The following is a 22864-nucleotide window of genomic DNA, read 5'->3' on the forward strand; positions in this document are numbered from 1 at the left end:
TTTTCCTCATGAAGAGTCTCTTCTTTGGGAGTGACTTTAAGTGACACACTTCATCAAAGGAACATTAAGCTAAGGGACAAACCAAGGTGAGATCTACTATAAGATATATGTAGTGATATAAAATCTACTTTATAAGATCTATGTAGTGATGTAAAATCTACTTTAAAAGATCTGTGTAGTGATGTGAGACCTACTTTATATGATCTATGTAGCGATGTGAGATCTATTTTATAAGATCTATGTAGCGATGTGAGATCTAATTTATAAGATCTAGATCTACTTTATAAGGTCTATGTAGTGATGTGAGATCTACTTTATAAGGTCTATGTAGTGATGTGAGATCTACTTTATAAGATCTATGTAGCGATGTGAGATCTAATTTATAAGATCTAGATCTACTTTATAAGGTCTATGTAGTGATGTGAGATCTACTTTATAAGGTCTATGTAGTGATGTGAGATCTACTTTATAAGATCTATGTAGCGATGTGAGATCTAATTTATAAGATCTAGATCTACTTTATAAGGTCTATGTAGTGATGTGAGATCTACTTTATAAGGTCTATGTAGTGATGTGAGATCTACTTTATAAGGTCTATGTAGTGATGTGAGATCTACTTTATAAGGTCTATGTAGTGATGTGAGATCTACTTTATAAGGTCTATGTAGTGATGTGAGATCTACTTTATAAGGTCTATGTAGTGATGTGATGGTATAATTTTATGATAAGCCCAAAGGTAAGTCTACAAACTAAGGATAATGATCATCACATTACTTTACCATGTATGCAACCCCAGTGTTTCGAAGCTGTTCAACCTTTATACAAAAGACATTACATGAGTTGCATAAATGATTCAATTTTGAATGACAAATGTAAATGCATAACTCCATTCCAATGAATACATATTGCTTTGTCTTTGGAGAGCTCCCATCCATCATGATGCTTGCTTAATTATATCCTATTAATAATTGATTCAAGGGATTTGCTGTGCTTCAAGAAACCCTCACAATATTTCGCATTTTGTAGAGGTACACCGTGTAGATAGAATTAGAAGGCAATCGCACATACTCACACGCACTTACACACGTGCACACACGCGCACGCATATACACACCCATATTCCTAGCACAAAATGACTACATCAAGCTTGTGACTTTGCAAACTTGTTGGATGCATTTGCAGTTTGTTTTGGTTGTGTTTCAGAAGATTCTTTGCCGAATAGAAATGAATGATAAATAATGTATTGTCATTTTGGAGTAACTTTTAACGTAAATAACAATATCATATGTTTTGAAACACTTCTACAATAATGTGCATGCCAAGACATGCTAATCTCTCACCATTACCAATAACAGGGGAGGATAGCAATAATTCTCATCTTGGAGAGGTACATCATGTAGGTAGAATTAGAAGGCACACACGGACACACACACCCGCAGACGCGCAAACACGCGCACACGATCACAGACGCACACACTCACGCTCACATAAAGGAATTCAGAGTTGCACTCACTTCTTTCTGTAGATTTATATATTAGCCTGCTGTAACTCTGTTGGTGCCTGGATTTCTCACACACTCAGAAAACAGCTCAACCAGCAAGATGGAACAGAACATCTGAGTGCTACCGTCACTCTAAAATAATTACTCAACTCACAGTCACAGAAAAGGTTCTAGGCTTTTAAGAACACATTAGAGGTAACAACTCTGCAGGTGTCCCCGATCTGAAAACCTCTAAGCGACAGTTTAGACATGAAAAAAGCTTTCCCCTACAGAGAGAACAAGACAACTTTGAAGGAAGGGAGTCTGATTTCCGTAGAAAGTGTCGGCCGGCAGTCTGACTACCGTAAGCACAGGAAATTTAGAGGGGAAACTTAGGAAAGAGATGTTTCTGAGGAGTGATGTTTCTAAGAACAGAGATGTTTCTGAGGACAGTGATTTTTCTGAGGACATTTATGTTAAATTTATGTTTCTGAGGACAGAGATGTTTCTGAGGACAGAGATGTTTCTGAGGACATTGATGTTTCTGAGGACATTGATGTTTCTGAGGACATTGATGTTTCTGAGGACATAGATATTTCTGAGAACAGTGATGTTTCTGAGGGCAGAGATGTTTCTGAGGACAGAGATGTTTCTGAGGACAGAGATGTTTCTGAGGACAGAGATGTTTCTGAGGACAGAGATGTTTCTGAGGACAGAGATGTTTCTGAGGACAGAGATGTTTCTGAGGACAGAGATGTTTCTGAGGGCAGAGATGTTTCTGAGGACAGAGATGTTTCTGAGGACAGAGATGTTTCTGAGGACAGAGATGTTTCTGAGGGCAGAGATGTTTCTGAGGACAGAGATGTTTCTGAGGGCAGAGATGTTTCTGAGGACAGAGATGTTTCTGAGGACAGAGATGTTTCTGAGGTCAGTGATGTTTCTGAGAACAGAGATGTTTCTGAGGACAGTGATGTTTCTAAGGAGAGTGATGTTTCTGAGGAGAGTGATGTTTCTGAGGACAGAGGTGTTATCTTCATCTAACAAGGCCTTTACTGGTAGGGATGATGTCTACAAGACAAGTTTATCTGAGTACTGCCAGAGAGCAGAGGACTGTTGACCCTTTACATCAAGGACTGCTGTCAGTTAATACAATGTAGCCTGCCTTTGTTCACATTTAATTGGCTGCTATCGCACCTTCTCTTTAGCTAGCTGGTGAAAGGATGAACACAGTGAAAGCAGAGAGGGTTACGAAAGGTAAGGGCAGTGTTTGTCCCTGTTCCATGTCTATCTGATATGTAGGTATTGCAGTCTAATGTCTCAACCTTGGAATTAAAGCTAGTGTTGACTTTTTTCATCTTATAGCTCGTGACTAGAATTGGCATATTCACAATAAATGAAGGACTTACAGAGGGTTGGCCTTTTTGTTTCTTTATTAAAACCTCTCTGGACCACCCATCCCGGATCCGGGATAACTGTCATCAGAAACGCTGACTAGCATAGCCTAGCCTAGCGCCACAGGGATATAATATAATATAATTTCATGAAATCACAAGTCCAATACAGCAAATGAAAGATAAACATCTTGTGAATCCAGCCAACATGTCCGATTTTTAAAATGTTTTACAGCGAAAACACAACATATATTTATGTTAGCTCACCAACATATCCCAAAAAACACAGCCATTTTTTCACAGCAAAGATAGCTTTCACAAAACCCACAAATAGAGATAAAATTAATCACTAACCTTTGAACAACTTCATCAGATGACAGTCATATGACATCATGTTATACAATACATTTATGTTTTGTTCGATTATGTGCATATTTATAGCCACAAATCGTGGTTTTACATTGGCGCCATGTTCAGAATGGCTCCAAAATAGCCAGAATAATTACAGAGAGCAACGTGAAATACAGAAATACTCATCATAAAACTTTGATGAAAAATACATGTTGTACATATAATTAAAGATAAACATCTTGTGAATCCAGCCAACATGCACGATTTTTTTAAATGTTTTACAGCGAAAACACAACATATATTTATGTTAGCTCACCACAATATCCAAAAACACACCGCCATTTTTTCACAGCAAAGATAGCTTTCACAAAACCCACAAATAGAGATAAAATTAATCACTAACCTTTGAACAAATTCATCAGATGACAGTCATATGACATCATGTTATACAATACATTTATGTTTTGTTCGATTATGTGCATATTTATAGCCACAAATCGTGGTTTTACATTGGCGCCATGTTCAGAAATGGCTCAAAAATAGCGAAAGTAATTACAGATAGCCACGTGAAATACAGAAATACTCATCATAAACTTTGATGAAAGATACATGTTTAACATATAATTAAAGATACACTGGTTCTTAATGCAACCGCTGTGTTAGATTTAAAAAATAACTTTAGTAAAAAGCACAGCATGCAATAATCTGAGACAGCGCTCAGCCATTCTCCTCCATGTTGGAGTCAACAGAAATACAAAATTACATCATAAATATTCCCTTACCTTTAATGATCTTTCATCAGAATGCAGTGCCAGGAATCCTAGTTCCACAATAAATCGTTTTTTTGTTTTATAATGTCCATTACTTCTGTCGAATTAGCAACTTTGGCTAGCATGTGTAGTTCACGTGTCCATAGAACTTTACGCTAATGAACGAAAACTTCAAAAAGTGATATTACAAATCAAATAAACTGGTCAAACTCAGTTGAGAATCAATCTTCAGGATGTTTTTCTCATTTATATCCAATAACGTCCCAGACGGAGCATTTCTTCATGTCTATCTAACGCATTACAGACAAGGACATGACATTCCCAATGTGCGTGACCAAGAACTGGCAATATGCCTGACCTGTCACTCCAAAGGCTCTCATTCGGTCCCACATCAGGCTAGACGCTTCATTCCACGTTCTACTGCCTGTTGACATCTAGTGGAAGGCGTATGAAGTGAATACAGATCCATAAATATAAGGCAATTGAATAGGTGATGCCTTTCACAGTGACCCATTTCAGAATTTTCACTTCCTGTTTTGAAGTTTGCCTGCCATATGAGTTCTGTTTTACTCACAGATATAATTCAAACAGTTTTAGAAACTTCAGAGTGTTTTCTATCCAATAGTAATAATACTATGCATATCATATGATCTAGGACAGAGTACGAGGCCGTTTAATTTGGGCACCAATTCATCCAAAAGTGAAAATGTCGCCCCCTAGTCTTAAGAAGTTTTAAACTGCTCCCATCTTGAGTTCGAATTGAATGTATGGCAAATAGCGCCCATGTCAATTATTTTTGCCGTGCTACCCTTGCCTACAAAAGAGGACCACAATGGCTATAGACAGTTGTTGGTATACAGTACCAGTCAAAAGTTTAGACATACCTACTCATTCCAGGGGTTTCTTAATTTTTACTATTTTCTACATTGTAGAATAGCAGTGAAGACATCAAAACTATAAAATGTCACATATGGAATCATGTAATAACCAAAAAACTGTTAAATAAATCAAAATGTATTTTAAATGTTAGATTCTCCAAAGTAGCCACCCTTTGCCTTGGTGACAGCTTTGCACACTCTTAGCATTCTTTCAACCAGCTTCATGAGGTAGTCACCTGGCATGCAGGTGTGCCTTGTTAAAAGTTAAGTTGTGGGATTTCTTTCCTTCTTAATGTGTTTGAGCCAATCAGTTGTGTTGTGACAAGGTAGGGGTTGTATACAGGAGATAGCCCGATTTGGCAAAAGACCAAGTCCATATTATGGCAAGAACAGCTCAAATAAGCAAAGAGAAACGACAGTCCATCATTACTTTAAGACTCGAAAGGACTTGAAAGGACTACCCAGAGTTACCTTTGAGGCAGAGGATATGTTCATGAGAGTTACATGCCTCAGAAATTGCAGCACAAATAAATGCTTCACCGAGTTCAAGTAACAGACACATCTCAACCTCAACTGTTCAGAGGAGACTGTGTGAATCAGGCCTCCATGGTCGAATTGCTGCAAAGAAACCACTATTAAAGGACACAAATAATAAGAAGAGACTTGCTTGGGCCAAGAAACACGAGCAACGGACATGAGACTGGTGGAAATATGTCTTTGGTGTGATGAGTCAAAATGTGAGATTTTTGGTTCCAACCGCCGTGTCTTTATTGATATGCAGAGTAGGTGAACGGATATCTCTGCATGTGTGGTTCCAACCGTGAAGCATGGAGGAAGAGGTGTGATGGTGTGGGGGTGCTTTGCTGGTGACACTGCCAGTGATTTATTTAGAATTCAAGGCACACTTAACCAACATGGCTACCACAGCATTCTGCAGCGATATGCCATCCCATCTGGTTTGCGCTTAGTGGGACTATCATTTGTTTTTCAACAGGACAATGACTCAATACACCTCCAGGCTGTGTAAAGGCTATTTGACCAAGAAGGAGAGTGATGGGGTGCTGCAACAGATGTCCTGGCCTTCACAATCACCCAATCTCAACCCAATTGAGATGATTTGAGATGAGTTTGACCACAGAGTGAAGGAAAAGCAGCCAACAAGTGCTCAGCATATGTGGAAACTCCTTCAAGACTGTTGGTAAAGCCTTCCAGGTGAAGCTGGTTGAGAGAATGCCAAGAGTGTGCAAAGCTGTCATCAATGCAAAGGGTTGCTACTTTGAAGAATCTCAACTATAAAATATATTTTGATTTGTTTAACACTTTTTTGGTTACTACATGATTCCATATGTGTTTTTTCATATGTCTTCACTATTGTTCAACAATGTATAAAATAGTAAAAATAAAGAAAAACCCTTGAATGAGTAGGTGTGTCCAAACTTTTGACTGGTACTGTGTATTTTTGTTGCTGGGTGTTTCATTTTCATTTATTTCAAATGGTCAAATATAATATAATACTATTTCTCTACAGCCCTATACAGTGAAGTCATCATGTCCTCTCGTCTAATCACAATAATTTCATCCAGCGTGGAACCTATGATCAACTACAACGGTAAATTCCAAGAGTGATATTTTATCATATCAAAAAGTGTGCCCAGAGAATTCAAGGCACTTTGTCAATAAATACAACTCTGACTTTATCTTCAACCTCAAATTCAGAATTAATTGTTTGAATTCAGTGAAATATAAACTGTGGTTTTAGGGGGACGGACCCATGGCACTCCCGCTTCCCTGCGTCCCAAACATCTCCTGGAGGAGGACAGGGAGTCGGGCCTTGGGTCCACTCTGGACCTCATCAGCAGCTTGGAGGGGTACAGCCAGGAGGATGAACCAACCTCACCCACCTCCTCCCCCAAACAAAGGGAAGGGAACAGTCCCCCCAAAGAGCAAGGTACAGCACTCTGAAGTTTCAGACACATTTTACTCCTGCATGCAATTATACTATATTTACATCAACACTCCTACAAGAGGAGATACTGTGTAGTGAATGTGGAGGAGAGTCATTGTGATAACCTATTAGTAAGTCATTTTTTATTTTATTTTGTTAGGATCCCAAGTGGCCCACACCAAAGCTGACAGCTAGTCTTCCTGGGGTCCAACACAGTGAATAATACATTACAGACAAAAATACTTTACAATTTACATGCATTTAAAACATGAAAGGAAAATGTTCCTTTTTTTACAAACACATTTATGTCAATGTTATGTTATAGAAGGGTCAAGACACCTTTTTTGTGATTTCACATGTTTTTGAGAAACTTATCCCAAACAGCAAATCACTTCCTCATCCTCCTTGTGCATTATGGGGGCCCCGGCAAAACATGAACAAAGGCTCCAAAAACACACAAATTTGTCCTTTTAGAAACGGCCAAGCTCTCAGTGAAGTGATCATCCGAATTTTATCCGCAATGTTTTATTACATTTTCTACGACTCAAGCCGTTTCCCCTTTCCAGCTGTTCCATTCTCTGTGTTGCCTGCTGCTACAGGTAACTGCCAAAATTGTCATGAATACTCAGGGAGAAAAAGGTGTAGATTCACGCACTGAGCGTGGCAGGTGTTAATTTCGCCTTCGCAGAAGGCAGGAGTCGTGGTCACAGGCAGGCAATGGTCATACACAGGTAGGCAAACAGGCAGGTGAATCAAAACTAGGTTCTCACAAACGATCTAGGAAAAGGCTTAGTAGAGTCAAGATGAAAAATACCTCACAAAGGCACAAACAGAATGAACTGAACTAAATCTGGAGCTGATGAGACCAGGTGAGTAACTAACACAGGTGAAATCAATGAACAAAAAGTTCAGAACACAAGTTTGACTAAGAAAATAAATACAGAACCTTACAAAAATAAAATAAACACCAACATAAGGTGTCTTAATAGGGCGTTGGCCACCATGACCTGCCAGAACAGCTTCAATGTGCCTTGGCATAGGTTTTTTCTCTCCTCAATTGTCTAGTGTTGGTGATCACGTGCCCACTGGAGCCGCTTCTGCTTGTTTTCAGCTGATAGGAGTGGAACCCGGTGTGGTCGTCTGCTGCAATAGCCCATCCGTGACAAGTTGTGCGTTCCGAGATGCCATTCTGCACACCACTGTTGTACTGCGCTGTTATTTGTCTGTTTGTGGCCTGCCTGTTAGCTTGCACGATTCTTGCCATTCTCCTTCAACCTCTGAAAAGCCCAGCAGGGCAGCTGTTTCTGAGATACTCGATCTGGCGTGTCTGGCACCAACGATTATACCATGCTCAAAGTCGTTTAGGTCACTCGTTTGGCCATTCTAACGTTCAATCGAACAGTAACTGAATGCCTCGATGCCTGTCTGCCTGCTTTATATAGCAAGCCACGGCTACGTGACTCACTGTCTTTACGAGCAATCCATTTTCGTGATAAACTGGCCACTGAGTGTATATAATGTGTATATATCTAAAACTACAACTAAAGTCACAAATGTACACAATTAATAAATAAAGAAACAATACAACTAAATATTAATAATGTGTGGATGTGTGTAGAGTGTGTGTTAAGAGTGTGTGTGTGCATCTATCTCTTATACGTACAGTACATGTCAGTACATACACACAAAAATTAGGTCACAATGGGGAGAGAAGTTGCTTATTTTGTCATTACGTTGTTGCCTTGTCTTGTCAAAGCGATACTGTTTCTAAACTAGGACAAATGTTTGTTTGTTCTTCAGGAAGAAACATTGTAATAATGCATTTGTTCTTTCCATCTTTTTCTTTCTTGTTCTTTCGTTCTCTGGTTGTTTCTCTTGTTTTGATCAGCAGCCACCGCAGAACCTGACATGGAGCTCAGTCCCAACAGAGTCAGAGAATTTTTCATCAACTGCTCCAAGATCCCTCTACTCCTCCTCCTCCTCTTCTTCTTCGTCTGTTCATTAGACACACTAAGTTCAGCGTTCCAGCTGGCTGGGGGTGAGTAGATTACACTCAACTGTCCCTCTGAGATTAATTTGGTAATGAGGGATTTTCTGTCTCACTATAATTAGGATGTTTTGCACTCTGTCCTGTCCTCTCTGGATGTGCTTTGTCAGATTAACTGACTCGTGCATTTTGATGACTATGATGAGAAAACCTGTGAAAACCTGTTGAAACCTGTTGAGTCGATGACAATTACTATTGTATAACTAGACATAACTAAACTGATACTATTGGTACAAACTGATTCATGATATGGTACTGTAAACTGTGTGTTTACTCTAACTCTGAACTAGGTGGAAACCCTGTCTATTGTCCTGATGTAGGAGATGTGTTAAGAGCTGTACATCCTGTATGTGTGTGACTGAAGGTAAGGTAGCGGGGGACATCTTCAAAGACAATGCGGTGCTGTCTAACCCAGTAGCAGGGCTGGTGGTGGGGATACTGGTCACTGTATTGGTCCAGAGCTCCTCCACATCCACCTCCATCATCGTCAGCCTCGTCTCCTCAGGATGTGAGTACTTGGAGAGAGAGATTCTGTGTTTGTGTGTGTGTTCGTGCAGGCGTGTGTGTGTGTGTGTGCGTGCCGTCTTGTGGGTTTGTGCATACATGTTTTTGGGCTTGTGTTGATCTGCATGAGGGTGAAAACATGGCTTGTAAATCTGAACTGAGTGAATAGGATTAAAGGGACCAGTGAAAACAAGATGCTTATGAATTTGAAACAAAGTGGTGGAGCTCTCTCATCATTGTCAGTGCTTAGTTATGTATAACAGTCTCTTGGGGTGGGCTGTCTGCTGCTAATAGGGGTTATCCACAGAGACCTCTCATTCACTGTGTGTATGTGACCAGTGGCTATGGTACATCAGTATGCCAGGACTGTCTCTGTCTAAGCAGCCAATCTCAGAGAGGACACCAGGGGATTTATGGGCAATTACAACCGCTCAGCTTCCCTGTGCCTCCTGTCTGTCTGTGAGCTGTATGTATGTGTGAATGCGCAAAGGGTCATCATCTGCATAATAGGCCCCAGCAATAATAAAGCCAGTTCTTCAGTTAAAAACTGAGATGCCTCCACTCACCTGCAAATTACCTTCAGTTTTTCCTCCATTAAAAGCATTTTGAAATAGGAAGGGTCAGGTTTGATAATATTTAATCCCGAGCATTACCATAATCATGGCACTATGCAGTCTGAGAAGAAGCCAAAGTCATTACATAAATATGGGAGGTTGTGTAACTGTCTGTCTGTCTGTCTGTCTGTCTGTCTGTCTGTCTGTCTGTCTGTCTGTCTGTCTGTCTGTCTGTCTGTCTGTCTGTCTGTCTGTCTGTCTGTCTGTCTGTCTGTCTGTCTGTCTGTCTGTCTGTCTGTCTGTCTGTCTGTCTGTCTGTCTGTCTGTCTGTCTGTCTGTCTGTCTGTCTGTCTGTCTGTCTGTCTGTCTGTCTGTCTGTCTGTCTGTTTCCTTCTGACAGTGCTGGAGGTCCGGTCTGCCGTTCCTATCATCATGGGGACCAACATTGGGACATCGGTCACCAACACCATCGTAGCCATGATGCAGGCAGGGGAGAGAAATGACTTCAAACGGTACAAGGGGGTGGGAGGAGAGGGGAATGGAAGAGAGGAAAGGAAAGAGGAGAGGAGAGGAGAAAGGAGAGGGGAGAGGAGAGGAGAAAGGAGAGCGGAGAGGAGAGGAGAAAGGAGAGGGGAGAGGAGAGGAGAGGGGAGAGGAGAGGAGAAAGGAGAGGGGAGAGGAGAGGAGAAAGGAGAGGGGAGAGGAGAGGAGAAAGGAGAAAGGAGAGAGGAGAGGAGAAAGGGGAGAGGAGAGGGGAGAGGAGAGGAGGATAGGAGAGAAGAGAGGAGAGGAGAGGAGAAAGGAGAGGGGAGAGGAGAGGAGAAAGGAGAGAGGAGAGGAGAAAGGAGAGAGGAGAGGAGAGGAGGAGAGGAGAGTGAACTGTACAACTGTACTTCTCTCCAGTCCATGTGCTGTCATGTTAACAGTATAACATCATCTAACCATACATAAGCCTATCAACAGCAGCAATGACATTTCTCAAGCCGTTGACCCCATATCACTAAACTTATTAAGCACCCAGCACTACGGAGATTGTATTACTTTTGCCCATGTCATCACAAGGACCTTTCTGCTCAGAGTTCAAAGGTAAAAACACTTTATTGTCAATTTAAAGTGAAATGGACACTTTCACTAAACTAACTTAATCACATAACTCAGTCACATAACTCAGTCACATAAGTATATGACGAAACAAGTAATGCGTAAGGGCATATTATTAAAAGTAATCAGTACAAGTACCCATAACACTGCAAAGGTAAGTTATTGGAGGAGATCAAACACACAATTAACCAACCCACAACTGGGTTCTGTCTCTGTGTTCAGGGCGTTTGCTGGGGCTACCATCCATGACTGTTTCAACTGGCTGTCTGTGCTGGTACTGCTGCCGATGGAGGTTGCTACAGGGCTGATGACCTACCTGGCCCGCATCGTGGTCACCAGCTTCAACATCCAGACTGGAGAGGACGCCCCCGAGCTACTGAAGGTCATCACCGAACCAGTCACTAAACTCATCATACAGGTATTAACCAGTCACTAAACTTATCATACAGGTATTAATCAGTCATTAAACTCATCATAAAAGTATTAACCAGTCATGAAACTTATCATACAGGTATCACAAACCCGGATCCGGGATCCCCCCCATCAAAAAAGCTGACTAGCATAGCCTAGCCTAAAGCCACAGGGATATCATATAATAAAATGTTCATGAAATCACAAGTCCAAGACACCAAATGAAAGATACACATCTTGTGAATCCAGCCATCATTTCTGATTTTTAAAATGTTTTACAGGGAAGACACAATATGTATTTCTATTAGCTAACCACCATAGCAAAAGACACAACTTTTTTTTCCCACCATTTTTTTCCTGCATAGGTAGCTATCACAAATTTGACCAAATAAAGATATAAATAGTCACTAACCAAGAAACAACTTCATCAGATGACAGTCTGATAACATATTTATTGTATAGCATATGTTTTGTTTGAAAAATGTGCATATTTCAGGTATAAATCATAGTTTTACATTGCAGCCACCATCACAACTCTCACCAAAGCAACTAGAATAATTATCCTTTTGTCATATCAGGGGGTGCTGTTTCAACTTCGACATTTAGCGTTCCACAAATTAAACTGACTCGTACTCAATTCTTGCTCGTACAATATGCGTTTTATTATTACTATTGGATAGAAAACAATCTCTAGTTTCTAAAACCGTTTGAATTTTGTCTGTGGGTGAAACAGAACTCGTTCTGCAGCAAAAATCATGACAGGAACTGCGAAGGTCTGAAAACGAGGCTCTGTTCTCAGATCAGTTTAAAACTCTGTATGTATCCTATGGGTCGACATGAACTGCACCCGCCTTCCCCTGGATGTCAGTAACCAATGAGAATTGGAATGGAGTGTCTACGTAGATCTCAGAGCTTATAAAGCTCCAAGGAACGAAGGGACCTCTCTTTTTGTCGTTCGTCATGACGCGAAGCAAGACCTCAGGATGAAATTTTGGAACGCTCAGTTATCGGCCTTAGATGTATCCGTCTGTAATTTAATTCGATATAGGTGTTAGAAACATCATAACGAAGTTATTTTAAACCGAGTTATATCAGTTTATGCGAGTATATTGCTATTTTCGGAATTTCCTTCGTTTTGCATTTTGAGGATTTGGGCATGTCTGCTCCACATGGCTATTGTTAGCTGCTAATTCCGAAGTTGAAGATGACGTTTTACAACCAAGCAACGATTCTTTTGGACAAAGGACACCTTGCCCAAGATTCTGATGGAAGCTCGTCCAAAAGTAAGAGCTATTTATGATGTTATTCCGTATTTATGTGGAAAAATGTAAACGCATTTGTCCGCCATTATTGCGGCACTAGTCTGGCTGTAACGCACACTGTATGTCTAGTAACGTTAATTTTAAAAATCTAACTCAGCGGTTGCATTAATAACTAATGCATCTTTCATTTGCTGTCCAACCTGTATTTTTTTGTCAAGTTTACGATTATTTATTGATTAGATTAGGTGCCTTTCCAAGATGGCGCCGGCCAGAATGCATGACCTGTTGCCACTGATCACATTGAATAACAACGATTTGTGCTGCTAAATATGCACATTTTCGAACAAAACCTATATGCATTGTGTAATATGATGTTACAGGACTGTCATCTGATGAAGTATATCAAGGTTAGTCCAAAATTATATATCTTTTGCTGTATTGTTACGATTGCTAACCTGTGCTGCTGGTAAATTGCTTGTGTTTCTGGCTATGGTGGTAAGCTAATATAATGCTATATTGTGTTTTCGCTGTAAAACACTTGAAAAATCTGAAATATTGGCTGGATTCACAAGATGTTGGTCTTTCATTTGCTGTATGCTGTGTATTTTTTAGAAATGTTTTAGGATGAGTATTTAGGTAATTGACGTCGGTCTCTGTAATTATTCCGGCTGCTTCCAACGCTATTTTAGATTGCAGCTGCAATGTAGAACTGTGATTTATACCTGAAATATGCACATTTTTCTAAAAAAACATATGCTATACAATAAATATGTTATCAGACTGTCATCTTATGAAGTTTCTTCTTGGTTAGTGGCTATATATATCTTTATTTGGTCGAAATTGTGATAGCTGCCCATGCAGGAAAAAAATGTTGGGAAAAAAAAGTTGTGTCTTTTGCTATCGTGGTTAGCTAATAGATTTACATATTGTGTCTTCCCTGTAAAACATTTTAAAAATCAGAAATGATGGCTGGATTCACAAGATCTGTATCTTTCATCTGGTGTCTTGGACTTGTGATTTAATGATATTTAGATGCTAGTATTTACTTGTGACGCTATGCTAGGCTATGCTAGTCAGCTTTTTTACTGACGGGGTGCTCCTGGATCCGGGATGAGTAGCAAGTAGAAGATAACTACAGAGAGCAACGTGAATTACCTAAATACATTTATGAAAAATACACAGCGTACAGCAAATGAAAGACAAAGATCTTGTGAATCCAGCCAATGTTTCAGATTCTTTAAGTGTTTTACAGCGAAAACACAATTTAGCATTATATTAGCTTACTACAATAGCCAACCACACAGCAGCATTGATTCAAGCCAACAATAGCGATAACAAATAAACCAGCAAAATATATTTATTTTTTCACTAACCTTCTCAAACTTCTTCAGATGACAGTCCTATAACATTATATTACACAATACATATATTGTTTGTTCGAAAATGTGCATATTTAGCGGCACAAATCGTGGTTATACAATGAGAATAGTAGCCAAGCTGCCAACAAAATGTCGGGAGAAATCTTGGGAGAGGCACCTAATCTAATCAATAACTAATCATAAACTTGACAAAAAAATACAGGTTGGACAGCAAATGAAAGATACATTAGTTCTTAATGCAACCGCTGTGTTAGATTTTTAAAATTAACGTTACTACGACATACAGCGTGCGTTACAGCGAGACCGTGCCGAAATTAATGGCGGAATTATTGTTTAACATTTTTCAACATAAATACGAATTAACAGCATAAAGACTTCTTACTATTTGTTGAGCTTCCATCAGAATCTTGGGCAAGTTGTCCTTTGTCCATAATAATCGTTGCTCGGCTGTAGAATGTCGTCTTCAACCGTGTAATTAGCAGCAAACATTAGCTATGTGGCCCAGACATGCCCAACACTTCAAAACGCAGCACAAAGAAAATTCCGAAAATCGCAATATACTCATATAAACTGATATAACTCGGTTTAAAATAACTACGTTATGATGTTTTGAACACCTATATCGAATAAAATCAGAGCCGGATATATCTAACGCCGATAACGTGAGCTTTTCAGAATGCCATCCTGAGGTCTGCTTTGCACCATGACGAACGTTGAAAAGGGTGCACCCCTCGTTCCAAGACCATTTATACGGCCTCAGATCTACCTAGCAACACCATTCAAATCCTCACTGCTTACTGACATCTAGGGGAAATCGTATGCAGTGCATGTCGACCAATAGAATAATTGCAAATTAATTAACTGACCCTGGAACAGAGTGCCTGATTTCAGATTTCTCACTTCCTGACAGGAAGTTTGCTCCAACTTGAGTTCTGTTTTACTCACAGATATAATTCAAACGGTTTTAGAAACTAGAGAGTGTTTTCTATCCAATAGTAATAATAATATGCATATTGTACGAGCAAGAATTGAGTATGAGGCAGTTTAATTTGGGAACGTTTATTTACAAAGTGAAAACAGCGTCCCCATATTGACAATAAGTTAATCAGTCATTAAACTCATCATACAGGTATTAATCAGTCATTAAACTTATCATACAGGTATTAACCAGTCATTAAACTTATCATACAGGTATTAATCAGTCATTAAACTTATCATACAGGTATTAATCAGTCATTAAACTCATAATACAATATAAAAAAAACAGTCAATATAACACCTAATGAATACCTGTCATAAACATGTTGGCTGTGCTCCCTGCTTATGCCATCAAACCCTTGCAACTTATCCAGAATGTTGCTGCCGGGCTGGTGTTCAACCTTCCCAAGTTCTCCCATGTCACCCCGCTCCTCCGCACACTCCAATGGCTTTCACTCAAAGCTCGGATCCACTACAAAAATATACTTACCATGACTGTGATATATGTTTGTCCCACCCAACTATCTGAAGATGAATGCACTAACTGTAAGTAGCTCTGGAGAAGAGAGTCTGCTAAATGACTAAAATAAAATAAAAGTATTCAACCACTCTGTCTTGTCTCCATCAGTTGGATAGGCAGGTGATCACCGGCATCGCCATGGGAGATGAGAGGATGAGGAACAGGAGCCTAGTGAAGAAGTGGTGCCACACCGGGCTAGTTACGGTACAGACCCTCAACACCATCACTGTCTCAACACTGTCATCGTTGTCATCACTGTCACCCACAGATCCTCTGCCTCACCACGTCACGGTCTCAACACTGTCACGGCCAACACCGTCATCATCATCATGACTGTCACCACCGTCACTCTTGAGCCTGTCACCCCCACCAGCTGTTAAGGCTTTGGTGCGATAAGCTCTGTCGCTGATGAGACTTTCACTGTCACTATCACAGTGATTTATGAATATACTGTCTGTGAATGATAAGACATAAGGCATACTGTTTGCTATGTTTATCTTCTCTCTACCTTGCACTCTCTCTGCTATCTATCTCATATGCTTCTAAACTCTCTCCCCTTCTCTTTCCCATCAGTCCTCTCTTCAGTCCTCTATGAATATCAGCATCACTGGTTCTGACAACTGTAGCTCCGCCCATCTCTGCTTGCAGGAAGGTGACATCACCTGGACCACTCAGAATCTCTCCTCCGAGTTTAACATCCAGAAATGTAAATCCAACATAAATGACATACATTAAACTTACATACCACTGTGTTATGTACTATTTTTGACATCACACTTATTTTAATTATTATTTATTTAGAGGTTATTAGATTATTTTTTAGATTTGGGTTATTTATAGTTCATTTTCATTGTTTTAGTAGAATAAGAACTTTATACAGATGTAGAATCTCAATTTCAGCTAGTTTCCTACAGCAGGACAAGAATCCTGCAGCAACAAGAAATGTGAATTATTATGTGGATTATATTTAATGGATATTTTTTGTAGCGCATTTTCTGTTAGGGCAAATCAAATCTGACATGTTTAAAATGGAAATTACAAACTTTAGAAGCATTTTAAAACCTTGAATACACTACAAGTTTGCATTTCCTGCTGTGCAGGAACATTTTCAACAAAAAAGACTGCTCAAATTATGATCCTACATCTGTATAGAGAAAATAATACATGCCATTTAGCAGACACTTATCTCCAAAGAGACTCACAGTCATGCGTGCATACATTTTTTACATATGGGTGGTCCCAGGAGTCGAACCCACTATCCTAGCATTGCAAACGCCATGCTCTACCAACTGAACTGCAGACGAGCACATTATTGTGAATTATTTGTCTGGTGCTCCTGGTTTCCTCCAGGTAGGCATCTGTTTGCTGATGCCGATCTGTCAGACCTGACGGTGGGGCTGATCCTCCTGGCCGGCTCCCTGGCCCTGCTCTGCACCTGCCTGGTGCTCCTGGTCAAGCTGCTCAACTCCCTCCTCCAAGGTCAAGTGGCAAAGGTCATCCAAAAGGTCATCAACACAGGTGGGCGCCGGTCAGAGATAGATTGCAAGATTTTTTACATACAATATATGAGAATGCCAAGACAGACAGACCTAATCAGGGTCGTCACTAGTTACCACACCAACAAAGTCTTAATTATGTCTAAACCCTGCCTATTTCTGAAATCCACTAGCAAGATTTTCAGACAGACAGGTAGACAGACAGACCTAATCAGGATCTTGCTCTAACCATTTCAATGTAGACTTGCCGTATCCGTTTGGCTGGCTGGCGGGCTACCTGGCCATGTTTGTGGGAGCAGGGATGACCTTTGTAGTGCAGAGCAGCTCTGTGTTCACCTCTGCCCTGACACCACTTATAGGTGAGTGACTTCTGGCTAGGGGAACATCTACCTACCCCATTCTGACTTCTGGCTAGGGGAACATCTACCTACCCCATTCTGACTTCTGGCTAGGGGAACATCTACCTACCCCATTCTGACTTCTGGCTAGGGGAACATCTACCTACCCCATTCTGACTTCTGTCTAGGGGAACATCTACCTACCCCATTCTTGCATGAATAACAATTAAAACAACATTTGTAGGTTTTCTGTAATGATTGAAATTATAGACAGAATAATCATAGATAAAGGCCATTTATCAATTTGGTTTATTCAAATCAGTTGTTCAGGGGGGAGAAGAAAAGGTCAATAGTTTGAACAAGACTAACAGATTCACTTGGGTTATGAAATCTATTCTCAGAAAAAACATTGATGTATACCTGAAATACGTAGCCTACAAACACAATCTATGAACTCACACAGAGACATACATTCTAGTTTTATCTCATTGCTGACATGCTGGTCCAGACTAAAACCCCTGTGGTTTGTGAGATAGCATGTTAATATACCGTAGAAAGACAGCAGGCAGTTAAACAAGTACAATCAGATAAACATTGACCCACTTCACATCACATAGTTTGATGAAGCCAGAGTTAAACTTCCTCATGCATCTTCATTTGATATATGGTTTGAATATTTACAAAAACATGAACAATGGATTAATAGGTATTTTTTGGGTTATCATCAGGTAAACCAGTTATGCTAATCCCATTAAGGTACAGCATAAATCACGTTTCTTAAATCAAAGGGAATATTCCATTAGCTGATATAACAATAAATGGGTGTAAATCTTCAGTGGATCAGTGACCAGGAAGTCACACTGGAATCATACTGTTCTCTGGCTGGATGTTTCTGGAGATGAAGGCGTAGAGGAATGGATCCAAGCAGCTGTAGGTCAGAGATCCAACAATTCTCCAATTGGATTCCCAGAACCCTCTCATAGCCTTATCCCCCACAAAGATGGCTGCCACTCCCAGCGCATTCAAATCAAATAAAATTTTATTTGTCACATACACATGATTAGCAGATGTTAATGCGAGTGTAGCGAAATGCTTGTGCTTCTAGTTCCGACAATGCAGTAATAACCAACGAGTAATCTAACCTAACAATTCCACAACTACTACCTTATACACACAAGTGTAAAGGGATAAAGAATATGTACATAAAGATATATGAATGAGTGATGGTACAGAACGGCATAGGCAAGATGCAGTAGATGGTATCGAGTACAGTATATACATATGAGATGAGTAATGTAGGGTATATAAACATAAAAGTGCATAGTTTAAAGTGGCTAGTGATACATGTATTACATAAAGATGGCAAGATGCAGTAGATGATATGGAGTACAGTATATACATATACATTATATTAAGTGGCATTGTTTAAAGTGGCTAGTGATACATTTTTGATCAATTTCCATCAATTCCATTATTAAAGTGAGCTGGAGTTGAGTCAGTATGTTGGCAGCAGCCACTCGATGTTAGTGGTGGCTGTTTAACAGTCTGATGGCCTTGAGATAGAAGCTGTTTGTCAGTCTCTCGGTCCCTGCTTTGATGCACCTGTACTGACCTCGCCTTCTGGATGATAGCGGGGTGAACAGGCAGTGGCTCGGGTGGTTGTTGTCCTTGATGATCTTTATAGCCTTCCTGTGACATCGGGTGGTGTAGGTGTCCTGGAGGGCAGGTAGTTTGCCCCCAGTGATGCATTGTGCAGACCTCACTACCCTCTGGAGAGCCTTACGGTTGTCGGCGGAGCAGTTGCCGTACCAGGCGGTGATACAGCCCGACAGGATGCTCTCGATTGTGCATCTGTAAAAGTTTGTGAGTGCTTTTGGTGACAAGCCGAATTTCTTCAGCCTCCTGAGGTTGAAGAGGCGCTGCTGCGACTTCTTCACAACGCTGTCTGTGTGGGTGGACCAAATCAGTTTGTCTGTGATGTGTACGCCGAGGAACTTAAAACTTACTACCTTCTCCACTACTGTCCCGTCGATGTGGATAGGGGGGTGCTCCCTCTGCTGTTTCCTGAAGTCCACAATCATCTCCTATGTTTTGTTGACGTTGAGTGTGAGGTTATTTTCCTGACACCACACTCCGAGGGCCCTCACCTCCTCCCTGTAGGCCGTCTCGTCGTTGTTGGTAATCAAGCCTACCACTGTAGTGTCGTCCGCAAACTTGATGATTGAGTTGGAGGCGTGCATGGCCACGCAGTCGTGGGTGAACAGGGAGTACAGGAGAGGGCTCAGAACGCACCCTTGTGGGGCCCCAGTGTTGAGGATCAGCGGGGTGGAGATGTTGTTTCCTACCCTCACCACCTGGGGGCGGCCCGTCAGGAAGTCCAGTACCCAGTTGCACAGGGCGGGGTCGAGACCCAGGGTCTCGAGCTTGATGACGAGTTTGGAGGGTACTATGGTGTTAAATTCTGAGCTGTAGTCGATGAACAGCATTCTCACATAGGTATTCCTCTTGTCCAGATGGGTTAGGGCAGTGTGCAGTGTGGTTGCGATTGAGTCGTCTGTAGATCTATTGGGGCGGTAAGCAAATTGGAGTGGGTCTAGGGTGTCAGGTAGGGTGGAGGTGATATGGTCCTTGACTAGTCTCTCAAAGCACTTCATGATGACGGAAGTGAGTGCTACGGGGCGGTAGTCGTTTAGCTCATTTACCTTAGCTTTCTTTGGAACAGGAACAATGGTGGCCCTCTTGAAGCATGTAGGAACAGCAGACTGGGATAAGGATTGATTGAATATGTCCGTAAACACACCAGCCAGCTGGTCTGCGCATGCTCTGAGGATGCGGCTGGGGATGCCATCTGGGCCTGCAGCTTTGCGAGGGTTAACACGTTTAAATGTTTTACTCACGTCGGCTGCAGTGAAGGAGAGTCCGCAGGTTTTGGTAGCGGGCCGTGTCAGTGGCACTGTAATGTCCTCAAAGCGTGCAAAGAAGTTATTTAGTCTGTCTGGGAGCAAGACATCCTGGTCCGCAACGGGGCTGGTTTTCTTTTTGTAATCCATTGACTGTAGACCCTGCCACATACCTCTTGTGTCTGAGCCGTTGAATTGCAAATCTACTTTGTCTCTATACTGACGCTTAGCTTGTTTGAATGCCTTGCGGAGGGAATAGCTACACTGTTTTTATTCGGTCATGTTTCCGGTCACCTTGCCCTGGTTAAAAGCAGTGGTTCGCACTTTCAGTTTCGCGTGAATGCTGCCATCAATCCACGGTTTCTGGTTTGGGAATGTTTTAATAGTTGTTGTGGGTACGACATCGCCAATGCACTTTCTAATGAACTCGCTCACCGAATCAGCGTATTCGTCAATGTTGTTGTTGGACGCAATGCGGAACATATCCCAATCCACGTGATCGAAGCAGTCTTGAAGCGTGGAATCAGATTAGTCGGACCAGCGTTGAACAGACCTGAGCGCGGGAGCTTCTTTTTTTATGACATGGTGAGGAGTGCATGGAATGATGAAGGTCACAATGATGCTGGTCACTAACCTAGTCATCCTGCGGCTCCTGAAGAAGGCTGTTTGGTTCACCTTTCTGTGGAGGTGGATATAGGCGGTGGCCACGAGAAGGGAACAACAAATCCCAGGACAGTATTGAGGAGTATACCGGCCATTTCCTGAGTGTCTGATGTGAAAACATACTGACACTGTACCTGTCCACTCTCATCTGGCTTCAAATCTCATAACATCACCCCAGAAGACATATTCACAACCCCTGTTACTCCCCAAAGGACAGCCAGCAGACCTGTCTTCCCTGCCCCTGATTCTGCCAGTCTGACCCAGCTGTGGGGGCAGAGAAACAGGAGGTAGCATTAAATGCTCAGTAGTGTCACAGTCAGCAGGCTGGCTCAGAAACTACAGAAGAATAGCATGGAAATGTGATCCTCTGTAGCTCAGAAACTAGAGCATGGAGCTTGCAATGCCAGAATAGTGGGTTTGATTCCCGGGACCACCCGTACGCAAGCATGACTATGTTGCTTAGAAAAAAAGTCTGCTAAATGGCATATATTCTATATGAACATACAAAGAGACAGGGTTTCATCCAGATAAACCATAGGTCGTGGACCCATACAAGCAGCGTGATGAGGCAAAGTAGATCAGATACAGTCAGCATCTGGCTCAAACTGGCTTTATCTTGGTTTTGGCGAAGGACAACCAATCACTGGGATGTTCTCGGGAATGCTGATTAGGCAGCAGAGAGACATGACCGCGCTAGGCTGTCATATAAAGTACTGTTTTCATCTGACAGGAGGTACAGTACTCTGAAAAGCTGTTTTTCTGTCCAGTGGATTTGCTATCCAAATATAGTCTTAGTGAGTTGGTAGTTATGGAAAGGCCCTGGTTAGATGTTGTGTGTCAGTGGGACTTTGCATGGGCCCTCTGAATATCCTGAACTCTTTATGTGAAACCACAAATGATGATGTCTTTATCTTAATTTACCTGTAGAATGTTGGATAACCAAGCAACCAATGAACTATCAGAGTTGTTCCTGCTCTAACACATGGAAAGTCAAATCAACCCCTCATATCGATTTCATATCTGATCTCTGGAGAATTTTAGGAAATGGAAATGGAAATGTTTTGGGGAAATGTTCTTTCAATTATAATGCAAACAATGTACTGGTATACATTATCACAACATCACAGAAGGTTGGTGGCACCTTAATTGTGGAGGGCGGGCTTGTGGTAATGGCTGGAGCGGAATAGGTGGAATGGTATCAAATACATCAAACACACGCTTTCTATCTATTTAATGCCTTTCCATTTGCTCCGTTTCAGCCATTATTATGAGCCGTCCTCCGCTCAGCGGCCTCCACTGTCCAATATATCATATTTCTATTTGCATCTAAGACTCAGTTTCGGATTATTCCTCATGTTGACGGTGTGCAGGTCTCTCTCTCTCTCTTCTTATATTTCAATTACCTTCAAATACATTGTTAAATAAGTATTTAGCCAAAGTTTGTTTGAAAATACAAGTGTAGTTGAATATTGGAATGTATTTGCAAATACATTTGGAAAGTATTGGCATGTATTTAAACCTACTTCTAATTTAAGTAGTTGTAGTGGGCTGTGTATTAGAAAATACTTAAATACACAGAAAATAAGTATATCAAATACAAATACTTAAATAATCGTACATTCGTATTTTACACTGTTGAAATAACTAATGAGTGTCTGGAAATTCTACAAGATTGTGGCTTTCAGATGACTGGTGACTACTGGTCAGTGGTGGAAAAAGTACCCAACTGTCAGACTTGAGTAAAAGTAAAGATATCTTAGTAGAAAATGACACAAGTAAAAGTGAAAGTCACACAGTAAAATACTACTTGAGTAAAAGTCTAAAAGTATTTGGTTTGAAATATACTTAAGTAACAAAAGTAAATGTAATTGTCACGACTTCCGCCAAAGTCAGAGA

At 41.0% G+C, this 22864-nt stretch overlaps 1 protein-coding gene across 2 annotated transcripts in view; it reads left to right on the plus strand.

The window, feature by feature from the left end:
• LOC139581435 (sodium-dependent phosphate transport protein 2A-like) overlaps positions 1 to 22864 on the plus strand; it is a 29999-nt gene continuing 7135 nt past the window's right edge. Inside the window, exons 1-11 of one of the 2 annotated variants that reach the window (XM_071411195.1) lie at positions 1 to 86; positions 6399 to 6479; positions 6630 to 6818; positions 8704 to 8853; positions 9227 to 9370; positions 10321 to 10432; positions 11244 to 11439; positions 15680 to 15775; positions 16145 to 16277; positions 16922 to 17089; positions 17310 to 17426. In XM_071411195.1, the coding sequence (XP_071267296.1) occupies positions 6419 to 6479; positions 6630 to 6818; positions 8704 to 8853; positions 9227 to 9370; positions 10321 to 10432; positions 11244 to 11439; positions 15680 to 15775; positions 16145 to 16277; positions 16922 to 17089; positions 17310 to 17426 (1366 nt within the window). In that variant the 5' untranslated portion in view covers positions 1 to 86; positions 6399 to 6418. The remainder of the gene's footprint in view (positions 87 to 6398; positions 6480 to 6629; positions 6819 to 8703; positions 8854 to 9226; positions 9371 to 10320; positions 10433 to 11243; positions 11440 to 15679; positions 15776 to 16144; positions 16278 to 16921; positions 17090 to 17309; positions 17427 to 22864) is intronic. The other variant, XM_071411196.1, reaches the window with a different exon arrangement.

This window comes from Salvelinus alpinus, chromosome 7, assembly GCF_045679555.1.
Source record: "Salvelinus alpinus chromosome 7, SLU_Salpinus.1, whole genome shotgun sequence".
In the NCBI taxonomy this organism is placed as follows: Eukaryota; Metazoa; Chordata; class Actinopteri; order Salmoniformes; family Salmonidae; genus Salvelinus; species Salvelinus alpinus.